We start from the raw sequence: 12,541 nt of genomic DNA, 5'->3' as shown, positions 1-12,541 counted from the left end.
TGTACGGTGGTGGCAGCACCGGCTTGGGCAGTTTGCTTCCTGCTGCTCATTCCCCCTTCTGTTCCTTCTCAGTTGTGCCAGTACAGGTGTTTGTGCAACCATGCACTGAACCAGAAGAAATGCTTGCTAGCTCACTGCTCAGTCATTTCACAAGGCTGCCAAGCTGAGCGAGCGCCTGGAATATCCACCAGAACAGCAATAATTAAGTGGGCAAAATTCTTACCCTTCCTGCTGATTTGGAAAAATCTCTGAGAAACTAAAAGCACCAAGTTTGTTTACACCATATTCCTGAACATTTCTTCAAAACCTGACATGTATGCTGGGAATGGGGGGAGGAGGGGGAAAGACTTATGACAAGAAATAGCTTCAACTCAGGAAAACTTCTCAGTCCCCCCACACATACACCAACATGTACAAGAAGGGAAACTGCAGAATAATATTATGGCATTTAATAATTCTGGATTTACACTGCACCTTTCATCTGGGAATCTCAGAAGTCTGAACAAAATGAAAGTCACCACCAGAAGTTTGTTTTCCTTCCACCTACAGAACAGCTGAGTACCTTCTGAGTATCTGCAGACTGCTGGCCAATGGCACAGTATGGACTCCTCCTCCTTCTCTTGATTTTCATAGTTTCTACAGACTCTTGACTGAAGACAGATCTACAGAGCAGCTAAAGCAACCACAGCGCAAGAGCAGAAGCAGAGGCGATGCTACCCATGCAGGTTCTGGGACCGAAGCGCCCGGAGATTCGAGCAGAACCAGCACATCCAAGGATATGGCGGGGGAACCACCATGAACTACACAGCCCACAGAAGTCACTACCAGGAAAATGAGAGCAGGGCAGAGGAGAAACCTAGACAGCTTGCAAGAGGTCGAGGAAAGAATCAGAAAGCCAGGGGGAGGTACAGGAAAGGGGCCAGAAAACATGACAGTAAAGCAAATGGGAGGACAGTAAGTAGATTAGAGCAATCACACTTGACTTAAGCATTAGATTCCTAACAAATTCATCAAACAGCTGATTCAGTGTTGAGAAACTTGAAGTACTATATTACTCAAACTAGGATAACAGTATCCAGGAGATCCATAAAGGAACACAGTGAAAGTTCAGAACTACAGAAGCAGCAAAAGCAGCAGCTAGAAGGCGTTATCTGCTGTAACAAAACACAATTATGTACCTGGACCAGATAAAATTAGATAACTGCACACTGATTCTCCCAGCCAGGAGGCAGTACTGGATAAAGTAGATGCAGATAGACAGAATTCCACATAGAAAACACATTCAAATGCTTCAGGGCAAGGAAGAGCACGCAGCTTCTCTACACTATAGTCCCCATGGACTGGTTCCACAACACAACCCACCTCTTGGGAATTGCTGGGAAGAATATCCCACAGCAAAATCCCACAGGATGTGAACATTTAACAGATTGCAGATGAAAGAACTATAAATAATCAACATCATCAGAAATGGACCACAGAATTCCTAGGAGGAAAGGAAGGCATTTTCTTTTTATTTAGTCAGGCAATCCTACTTAACACTGAAATGACAAGAGGTATCTAAATGCTCATTTTTCCAGAATGGACTGATTTTTCCTTCCATCAAGCTCAACAAGAGATACTCTGAAAGATGAAGTTTGGTGCAGTTGGGTGTATTTCACATGCGCTTCACAGCCTTTACCCCATTTAAGTATGTCATTAGAAAGTATCAAGAAAAGAGCTTATCCTGAGAGATCCAAAAGAGAGGCTTATCCTTCTTGAAGAAGTTCAGTGAAGCCATCTGCTTAAAGACTCCAGGAGAGACATCTTTTTTTTTAATTTGAACAAGTTCAGAAAGATTCACTTTCCAAAAATATGGATGATGCAGGAAAATATATTTTCCCTTTCACAGAGGAGGAAAACAAAATCTCTAAACCCCGATTTCCACCCACCCCAAAATAAACCAATACATGCTCCATGTGCTGTACAAACAGAAGCTCACTGAGGTAGGGATTAAGTCTTGTTCTCATGCTGACTAGGTTGAACTGTAAAGCAGATTTTGAAAAATAAATCACAACATGAAAGCCATTTGCTTAGAACTGGCCCAGCGACAACTCGAAACTTCAGAGTTCACTCGGTCTTGGAGCACGCAAAGAAACGAGCATTTCAGACAATCCACACACAAGCCAAGAACTGTCGGGCACAGACAGTCATTGTCCACTTAAAGACAAACGTGCCAAGGAAGAACAACAACTCACTAAAGAGCTTCCCTGTTAGCGTCAGCCATCAGTCTTCCCTCCCCTAGTAGCTTAATAGGCTTTATACCATTGACAGTTACCAAGCAGTTTTTGTTGTTCTGTGGTTTTTTTCTCCCCCCACCCTTAAGAGTTTTCCCAGATGTAGCTTGACCTTTCAATTACAAAGAGTTTCAAGAGCAAGGAAAGGGCCAAGTCTTCAACATTTCCAATTCACCCCCTTCATTTTAGCCAGCTGCCACACCTAAAGCCATTTACAATTCTGCACCCGGAACTTCTCCCAAGAGCATCTCAAAYTCTTGAGGATGAATTCGAGGATTACTTCACTGCTGCAGAGTTAGTTCCCTCACTTCAAACATGGGAGCCACTAACAAAGCAAAGGCAGAGAAGCAAATTGTCCAAACACACAGGAAGTCTGCAACAGAGACGCACCGAAAATGGATCTGAGAATTCACAAATACTGGGTCTTTGCAAGACTTCAGTATACCAACTCTACAAAAACCTTAAAAATACTATTCTTCCCACTCCCCAAAAATATCAATTCCCAAAACTTAATGTACAAATAAAACCTAAAGCTATCTGAAATTCTATAGCTAATTCTATCTATACAAGATAGTACTAGCTTACCCAAAATAAATAAAATAAAATAAAAATCCAATGATAGTTTTTGGATACTCTTTCTAAAGGAAATTTTGAAATTCTTCAGTACTGAACACAGCTGTGTTGTCTCAGAACTGCAGGCATGATTACTACTAGAAACATCTCTTTGATGACTATCACATCGTAATATCTAAAACAAGTAGTAGCATGGAAAAAATAAATGCTTTACCACCCAGTTTCAAAACAAAATGGTGAAAACCCCTGAATAATACAAAAGGAGGTCAGGTTTCCCCCTCCCCCCCCTTTCTTTTTTTATTAATGATCTCTCAGGTAGGCTGGACCAGTAGAAGAGATCAGAGATAGAGGCTGACTATTTATTTATACTGAAACGACAAGGTAATTTTAATTCTGTTTACAATTCATGAGTTTTCACCACTTTCCAAGCTTCTACAGAAACATTCTGGGAAGTCCATTATGTTTTACCTCAAAAATACCTACGGCACCATACAGAGCTTAACTGTGTCATACTAGCTTGCACCTGCAAGATGGCATACTATAAAAAACAACTTCTCATCTCAATATTCCTGTTGTTTTCCTTTGACAGCTGGCCATTTCTGCTAATAGTAGCTCTCTAATCTCACAGCACAATTGTTTAGTTTAGCAGCTGTCCTGTGCCTTTCAGCAAAGCTGATGTGACACCAAACGTCACCACCTTACAAGAACACTGCTAAAAAGAAATCAATATGACTGCAGTAAAATAGGGAAGGAGGTCCCTCTTACCCCCATGAGCCTGAAGTGTGCAAAGAATAGTCTTTTACATTCGAAGACATGACAATTCATCTTTTATAAAAGTCTTTTTTTAAATAGGAATTCCTATTTGAAATATTTGCAATCCAGCATTCAGCTTCAATAAAATCTCTCTTGCACTAGAGTTCCCAAGTAGGTGACCCTGGCTGCAACATGGCCATGAAGTCCCTGCTGCTCACATGGCCACGCAGCGCTACATTTGAAGCTCAGCTTGCAACTGCAGCGGTAGCCAATTCCATAGCAAACTCCGCAGAAGCTTCCAAATCCTCTCATTTTGGCTACCAGCTACCCTACACACCCTCACTTCTTCAAAATGATAAGTTTCAGAGCATGGTCCTCTTCCTTTCCTCACCAAGGTTTTATTCGTCTTCCTGTAAAAATTCAAAGATAAGAATTCTGACAGTGAAAGTATTCTGATTACACAATAAATAAAATTATCATTTTCTATTTTCACAATCTAATTTTCTTCATATGCTTAAAAAAAAACAACACACAACAAAAAAACCTTTCAAATCTATGTTACTCAAAGGATGCTACAGACCTTCAGAACAATCCTGGGCAAATCCTTTGAAAATGGTTTCATGTTGAAAAGTTGTYCTAATATTACAACGAACTCGTAATTCCACAAGTCCTCAACACAAGCACACAGATTTATCCTGCACTTCAAAGTCTGTAAGCCTTAATTTGACAGACAATTTGCCAGGAAGTCATGAAACGCATTTTCTGAACAGACACTAAAACTTACTGTGATAGCCACTGATAAGAAGCTTTTCACTAATAGGAGAGATGTGTAAAAACAAAACGAAATGATTCTTCTCCCACAGAACCTTATAGTGGGGGGTAGCACAGGCATAACGAACCACAGTCCTGGGTGAAGCTTCTGAAGGCTGTTACAATTCAAAGACAGTGACATTAGACATAACTAGCTCAGTTTAACACGCCAGACTGTGGATTCCAACTAAGGCCCAGGTAGAAAACAGAACCGGACACTGTGCCTGTATAAAATTACTCAGCACAGTGTTATCTGTGACAGCAATTGAAGAATTAGGACCTCAAGGACACAAGTGCTATTAACATCACAGATATTAATCAGACAAGAGTTATATGGTTAAGGACAACATGCACAGTTCTGCAATCTTATGCTGCAATTTAAGAATTATGATGAACTAGGGATCTGAGTTTTCCATCCCATCCATCTGCACTGAAAATTATTTTCTTTAGATGTTGTTTGCAGAACAATCACTTTTTTTTTTTTAACATCTCCACAAAGAGGAAAGAATCTTAACACAGCAGTAAGTTTTAGAAGCAGCAGCCTGAGATTTCTACTTGCAGACTATCAGAGTCTGAGAGAGATTTCAAAAGCTTTGGGCTATAAAAGAAATGCTACTGATCACTCTATTAAATCAGTATTTTTTCAGCAAGCTAGAAATTCTGAACAGCAAACAATAGTTTTCAAGTATTAAAACTACAAAAGCAACTATTTGACTGTGTCAAAACTGGTGATTAATCCTTCTAGCAATTCATAGCAAGCACCACAAATAGCAGCTATTTTTGCAGCAAAATACCATACAATCCCAACTCTCTCCATCCCCTAAAATAAATGCTCTGCCATGTATAGTATTCCCAAATGCCTCATGTARCGGCATCAGTGTCCCAAGAAAGATGCAGGACTAAGGAATCAGAGAAAACTTGAGAATTAAAGGGTATGTGGGAAGTGATAAAGAGCTTTAAAGCTACTTTATATAACTGCACTGAACAACTGCTGGCCATTAAAAAACTGATCTCTTAACTACTCATGTTGAAACCTGCAAATGTAAATCAAGCCTTTGTAAGACTAACTAAAATAGAGTCCCCTCAGGGCTCCACGAATACCACAGTGAAGTCACTCAAGTACTCAGCAAGCCATTCCCAGGCCTCGATTTAACAAAGTCTCCAAAGGATTTCCTCACAAATTGCACAGTCAGAGTCACTGCTCTCAGCTGAGTGAATTCTTCCAGATTAAATAATCCTTACTTCTCAGACAATAAAAAGACTTTATTAAAGAAAGATTACAGACCCAGTATAAGCCTGCTAAAGAAGGAAACTCACATTAAGAAGCTAAAGTTATTCAGACTGCCCCCTCTAAACTCAGCTCTTTGAGAATAACATACAGCTACACAGGARCAACTTGATTATGGAAAAGGAATGAATTACATTTTCTCACTAGGGCAGCAAGAGATTTCCTTAAAAGCATTGATTTGAAAATTAAAGTTATTAACTGAGAAAGAGCATAAATTAAAGACACACTGCAATTACGCACACAATACACACACGCACCCTCCCCTTAACACCAATGTAAGTGCTAGAAATGCTCTCCCAATGTATTAATTATGGTTTCCCAAATTGCAAGTTTTTAAATTGCACTTCTCTATGCAGAATTTCACAAGCATACTAATTGTTTGCATTTAGTTTTGTGGTTATTTCGTAGGAAGACAATGATCAGCAGCCTAGTAGAGTTTTAACAGAGTAACCATCAAACTAACAATTTCATTCTGTGCTATCTTTAGCTGTGCTAAAGCAAAACTGATTACATCATAGTTGCATAAATTAAATATTTGAATTAAGCCACATTATATAGCCCTTCCTTAAAAAAAGCTGCTTTTCTGTATTAAAAAAAAAAAAAAACTTCTCTGCTGCAAACAACTGGCAAATCAAACTGAGGCTGAACATAAAAACCGGCATCTTGCCCGCGTTTCCTTATAAATGCCTTCAAATGGCAATCAYACCCCAAACTGCATTTTGTGGACAGAGTCTATATAACCAAGCATCATCACTCTCCTCAAAGCCAAAGAAAGGACTGAGTAGTTTGGAAAGAGGAAAGTGGGGGAGACATGCAACCTCTTTCTCCTAACAACCAGGYGCTTTTACAAGTTTTTCATTATTTAGCCTGTACAAGACCCCACCTGTCTTGGTGCAACACATCTGTAAGCTAGGCTCTACAGTCTACAGTACGGATTTCAAAAGAATCTGTGAGCAGCAACATTCAGCTCTAGCCACRATCTGTCTACAAACACAGCTGACAAGTTTGTAACTGTGGCAGCCAGCAATTTTGCTTTTTCTTGAAAGGCAGGCTAACAGAGGGCTGCTTTCCAGCACCTTGTGCTGGCTCCTTTTCCAGGGAAAAGGGAAGAGGGGTGGGAGTCGGGCAGAGACTCCTGTAACACCCAGCCGGCAAGGCCAGGCCTCTGCCCYGGATCCTTGGGCTCGGCAGGGCAGCCCTCAGCACACAGCTGAGGCACCGGGGTCATTAGTCAAGCAGGTCTCCTGGGCACCCTCCCTGCCGAGCCACAGMGGGCCAGTTACCTCGATCCCTCCCGAATGCCCTCGGAAACACAGACCAGCTTGTTCTTAGACTGCAAGCGGCTTATAGAAGCTTGCCTGTACTTAATGGAGACGGGGCCACCCTATYGCCATTAACAGCAACCAGTGCGCTGCGGATGCTGCCTCTTTGTCAGAGGAACAACACACTGGGATCATTATAGTTAAAATCGAGATGATCTGGGCAGAGAATAAAAATGTCTGGTGGGAAGAAAGGAAAGAGATGACACTAGTAGGACTAATTGGGAAGGAAACAGGGAGGCACACATAGAAATCCATGGAAAGATGGATAAAAAGCTGTGCAGGAACAGTAGCAGCAGCAACAAGAAGTACACAAATTAGAGCTGCAGGAAGGAGAAATGAGCATTTGCTCTGAAAAAAGAGGTATGAAAAAAAGGTATGAAATCTGACAAAATACAAGCCATTGTCCAGCAACGTATATTAAAAAAAARGGGGCGGGGGAAAAAAAGAGATCCACCTCCATTCTTTTCCTTTCCCCTTCTTTCAATGTTTGAAGGAAGATCTTTAACACATGGCTTTGCTTTGGCATGTTACAGACCTAAGTAGCAAAGCTGTAACTAAAACGTATGCATATGAAATGCTGGTGAGATGCCAGAACTACACMAATGCTCCAAGCATTAGTTTCACAATGAGTGCCGTTCTCTTATGTGACACTCTTGCTTCAAAAAAGCTAAGACAAAAGTAACTACATATTGTAATTTTTTAGCATCCATGTTCTGCTTAAAACTGTCACCACTACACCGAAGTCCTTTATTTTTGGAATACATGTGGGCATTGGGAGGATGAGGGGGGAAATTTGTTGAGTTCTTTCTAATTTAGACTTGACCCCATCTGATGAACTGCAAAAATAGGGGAAATARAGGGATGCTTTTAAGAAAAGGTGAAGAAAAGAAAAGGATATAGCAGTAGTCTCCCACTACCCTGAGATGTCGGTTCAAATCCCCCTTCCCCAAATTCAAAGGTGCAACTTAAACTCAGGTCTCCTGAATTCTTGGGGGAGGAATCCTACTTAGAGGGTTTTTATACCTTCTCATACAAAGAGAAGCAGCTTTTATAATTCTGGATATTCCTTGTAAAGGGACTGGGAATTTCCCAATTCCCATCTCCTCAGTGATATCCTAACTACTGGACAGAGAGATCTGCTTTTCAAACGTTCCCGGGATCCAAGTCTTTAGCTGTACTTAGTAACAATGATCTGCACTGTATTTTTCAGTAACAAGCYGTTTGCTAGCATCTAGACCCCAAAATAAAGTTTTTCAAACTTGTTTTGAACTGTGAATTCTAAGAAGTTTCAAAGAAGTTACAAATCTCTACAGTCAATTTTCACATACTGACGCCTGACCTGCTTTTCTGATTTACCTTTTGCAGACTCTTCAGAAATTAACATTGATCTATATGGATTGAATATCATTGCACATTAATCTGAACATCCCAAACTGCCAAAAACTCAGGATCCTTCAATACAGGTCAGCATTTGCATGCTGGAAGCCCAGAGTGGATATTATCACTCCAGAATGGGTTCAAAGTTGTGCTAAATATTCTGGCTACCAGTGCTTTTAAGACTAAAGGCAAATGTGATATCAAACAAGGATACCAGTTTCAACGTACAGTCTAACCCTTAAGGATCATGCAGAACTAACTTCATAAAAGGGCCTTGTATCCTAAAATGCATTTAYGTCCTACAGAGCACACAAATACTTGTCAAGCCCTTTGCTTCCTCTGTTATCAGTTTCAGTAATTAAGTGTCTTGCAGACTGTGGTGCTCTGTGGGGAACGCAGCCCGCAGGCACATAACATCCAAGTGTAGCAGGCAATAGCTCATTCAAACAAAGATGTTTGAAGAATCCACGAGAACCGGAACAGAGTAATGCTGCGGAGAAGCTTTGAGCATTCAAGACTGAAAGGGCATTTTTGGTACTCTGTACTTCTTCAGTAAGCAACTCAACAACGCATACAAAAATGTTCAAGAGTATTTACTGCTAGCATAGCACGTGAACAAACTGCTTGACACTTTACTATTACTGTTTTTAAACCTTACTCCACCGCCACCATATCCATAACCAGGATCCTACTCTTGAACGGTTTTACATTACAAACACACCATCTGAAAATCTAACTGGGAAAAAATAAACAAAAGCATGCTCAAACATCTCAAAGTCAGCCAGACAGATTTTTCATAAAAGTAGTATTCTAATCTAAAAATATACAAGTTCATGAAGTTACAATAGTCTGGAAACAAACCTGAAATTAAGACTGTCAACGATCATGTTGTAATGCTATAATATTACTTCATCAGTAATATGTTCTGAAAATGTAATTGTCTTCATTAACAAAATGCACACATTTCTTCAGAGTCCAGGATTATGAACATATTGCTTTTCAAAGAACATGCATTATATAGAGGTGCACAGATTCAAACATAACAGTAACACCAAAGTAACATGAAGTATTATGAAGTGCCCACAAAATAATTTTTGTACTGATAATAAAGGATTAGTACAATGAACTATAAAAAAGGAGAGAAAAGGTGAAATCAGATCTCAGGTTCCTGCCTTAAAAAACAACACCGTCCTGTATAAAAATCCCCAGGGTACAAAAGATAAAGGAAGAGAGGCCTTAAAAACTACCTCCCCTTATCTGAAGAATTATGTAAGCTTACACATGGCATATTTGTTCTGAAGCTCCTAACATACAGAAACACTTCAGGAAACTGAAATTTTATTGGCTGCTGAGACAGATGAATGCAGTTAGCAGGTGATCCCCAGTAAAGGATTTAGCATAATCATCTCCATCTCCCTGAAAGCCTGAGCTTTGAAACACCACATTCATCACAAGTTCTGGAACCCAARGCATCTTTGCACATCTTTTTTTCCAAGTTTACCCCCCCCCCCCAAAAAAAAAACTGAGAAACACATTATGCATGTTAAAACTACAGCTAGTTTAAGGTTCAACACTGACTGTTAAATATAAGTTTTTTAATTTTGCTTTGTTTAATTACATAAACAGCAATGAGTATCTAAACTCTGGTTTTAATTTTCTGTTGGCTGGTTTGTTTCCCAGTTCTAAACAATTACCTTTCCTCCATATTGAGATAGCTTAAATAGCTGAATGAATAGAGCAGGGGRAAAAAATAATCTTGTTTGCAAGCCAAAGTGAAGGCTAAGATACTTTATTCCTAAGAAAATTCTGAGAATGCTAATTAATTAGAAAACTCATTTTCTCCTTTTACATGACTAAATTCCATGGCTTCTGTAGAAATACCAACTACTGCACATACTGACAGATCATCCAGTACTCTTCCCAACCATAATACTGTAAAGACTACACCATCTCAGAATAACAGAACACTGATGTGCTCTTGCATATATCTACACACACATCTTTCTACAGTGTTTATCACTTTTCCATTTTTTCAGATCAGCCTTATTCTCCATGAATTCCAAGTTTGTTGTCAGAAAAGTCTACAATCTCAACTTTCCACTGCATTAGATAAGACATGCTTACTGCAGAACACAAGTGCAAACTACACTGCTTAAAGTTTGTGTTTTGTGAATTGACAGCATAACTAGCAAGCACTTAGCTTGCAGGCTTCARTTAAGCAATTCCTTAAAACTTTCAATGTCCCTTTTTCTCCAYGGACTACTGTTTCACAAGTATAATCATTCTTCAGGGAAAAAAAAAAAAAGTCTGCCGCTTAGGAGTGAAAAGGTTAKGTCCAATATGGAGCAAACCCTCTAGTAAAAGGATCCCATTCATATCAAGAAACTTTGCAGTAAACATTTGCTTGAAACAAAGCAAAGAAAGCGAGAATTTAGTGAGGTCGGCTTGTTTACATACAGCAAAAATCTGTTTCAGCAATTTATTACCACTTGGAGCAGACACATTTCTCATTGTTTTGTGCGCAACGGGATTAGCTATAGAAGAGCTTTGTGGCCTTTAATTAAGTTTCAACACAACAAAGCAGCAATTTAACCCTTGAGCAGGAAGAAGAATTTCAAAATATAGCTCAGCATTTCCACAAACAATGATATTCAGTCTCTGTTTCCTCTCTCTCCCCCAGAAGGTTTTTTTCACTTTTGTCTTACATTTATTCTGTTTTATTTTTACTATGATTTTTCCGTATGGTGGAGAATAAGGAAGACCCGCATGACAAATCAGACCCTAAGTCTTCACCTTTGTGTTAAGGTAACAACTGGTCTTCACACGTTACTCTCTCACCAAAGATTTTGCTCCTGTCCTTATTAGAGGGCAAGAATGAAGAGCAAGACGATGGTGCAAAGCTTCTGACAGGCAGGAATGAGACTATTAGTTTAGAAGGAGGGGGCAAAGAGAGAGGAAACWAAGTCCTTGTTTGGGAAAAGAAGCATTCCTGCAACTCTAATTTAAGTGGGAGGAGCTCCTGTGAGCTTAAGGCAAGCATCCGTTAAGGACAGGACAGCCAGATTTCATTTCAGAAATTAGRTGCAGAGTTTGGACCACGCATTTAGAAGAAACACCACTAGTGTGGGGCATTCTAGGGAATGGAGTAACAAAGCCCCTTCTATGGGAGAAAAGAAGAAAACAAAGCTGTCTTTTCCAATTTATGACTAGGTATGACGAGCACATATAAAACGGCTAAAGATGCAGTAAACGGTGCAAGTTATTAAATAGCAAGCGTTCAGCGTTACACCACAGCAGACAGAAAATAGGGGAAAAGGGAGGCATATGCGTTCTGTAAACTTATTCTCACAACGCTGGCACCACAGGCACCAGGAGCCACTGCATACAGTATCAAGCTGATGGTGAGAAATCTGAAAGGGAAATTAGCTCTGCTCTTCTCAGCTCAGCATGATGGAGGTCCATGGYCTTTCCTGCCCTAGAGTTGCCCATGTTATCTATCACTCGAGTTACTTTGCCACCACGCTCGATACAGAAACCGATCACTSGCAGCTACGCTCTGCGAGAGCAACAGCTGCATACGGCCACGATTTCCAGGAGAGCAGGCGCTCGCTAAAGCGGGGACAGAGCGGTTATCAGGCGAGTCCACACGATGCCTCGACGCAGAAAGAGGGACCAAGGGTGCCCGAGGGGGAGCCGCCCGCCCGCTCCCCTCCCGAGGCGGCGAGGAGGAGGAGGAGGAGGAGGAAGGGGGGGGGGCGGGCGGCCCCCGAGCCCCCCGTGCACCGCCGCGGGGCTTACCCAGGTGCAGCGTGAGGTTGACGGTGTTGGGGTGCTGCACGCCGGCCAGCATGGTCTGGCTCTGCCACCAGGTGGTGTCGGCCTGGTTGTTGTAGTCGGTGAGGAAGGCGGCGCCGTGCCGCAGGTGGGGCTGGGCGGCGTCGCACAGGTGGCAGGACTTGGTGACCCCGGTCACGCCGGTCTGCACGCAGTACTCCTCGGCGGGGGAGCCGCACGTGTTCGTGGCCACCACGGTCACGTTGAAGGCGGCGTTCACGAACTCGGGCATGCAGCGCTGCGGCCGCCCGCTCCGCTCCTCCACGCACTCGTCCATGGCGGCGCCGCAGCGGCCGGCCAGCGCCGCCAGC

General features: G+C 41.5%; 1 protein-coding gene across 1 annotated transcript in view; it reads right to left on the bottom strand.

Annotated features, from left to right (window-relative positions):
- The window catches only part of LAMC1 (laminin subunit gamma 1), a 98,459-nt gene that overhangs the window by 68,795 nt on the left and 17,123 nt on the right, over positions 1-12,541 (bottom strand). The window contains exon 3 of the mRNA XM_026062702.1: positions 12,195-12,538. Within this exon, the coding sequence (XP_025918487.1) occupies positions 12,195-12,538 (344 nt within the window). The remainder of the gene's footprint in view (positions 1-12,194; positions 12,539-12,541) is intronic.

The sequence above is a fragment of the Apteryx rowi genome, unplaced genomic scaffold (assembly GCF_003343035.1).
Source record: "Apteryx rowi isolate R43461 unplaced genomic scaffold, aptRow1 scaffold_100, whole genome shotgun sequence".
Classification (NCBI taxonomy): Eukaryota; Metazoa; Chordata; class Aves; order Apterygiformes; family Apterygidae; genus Apteryx; species Apteryx rowi.
The sequence above is the reverse complement of the archived record's forward strand: the minus strand, read 5'-3'. Positions and strand labels throughout refer to the sequence as shown.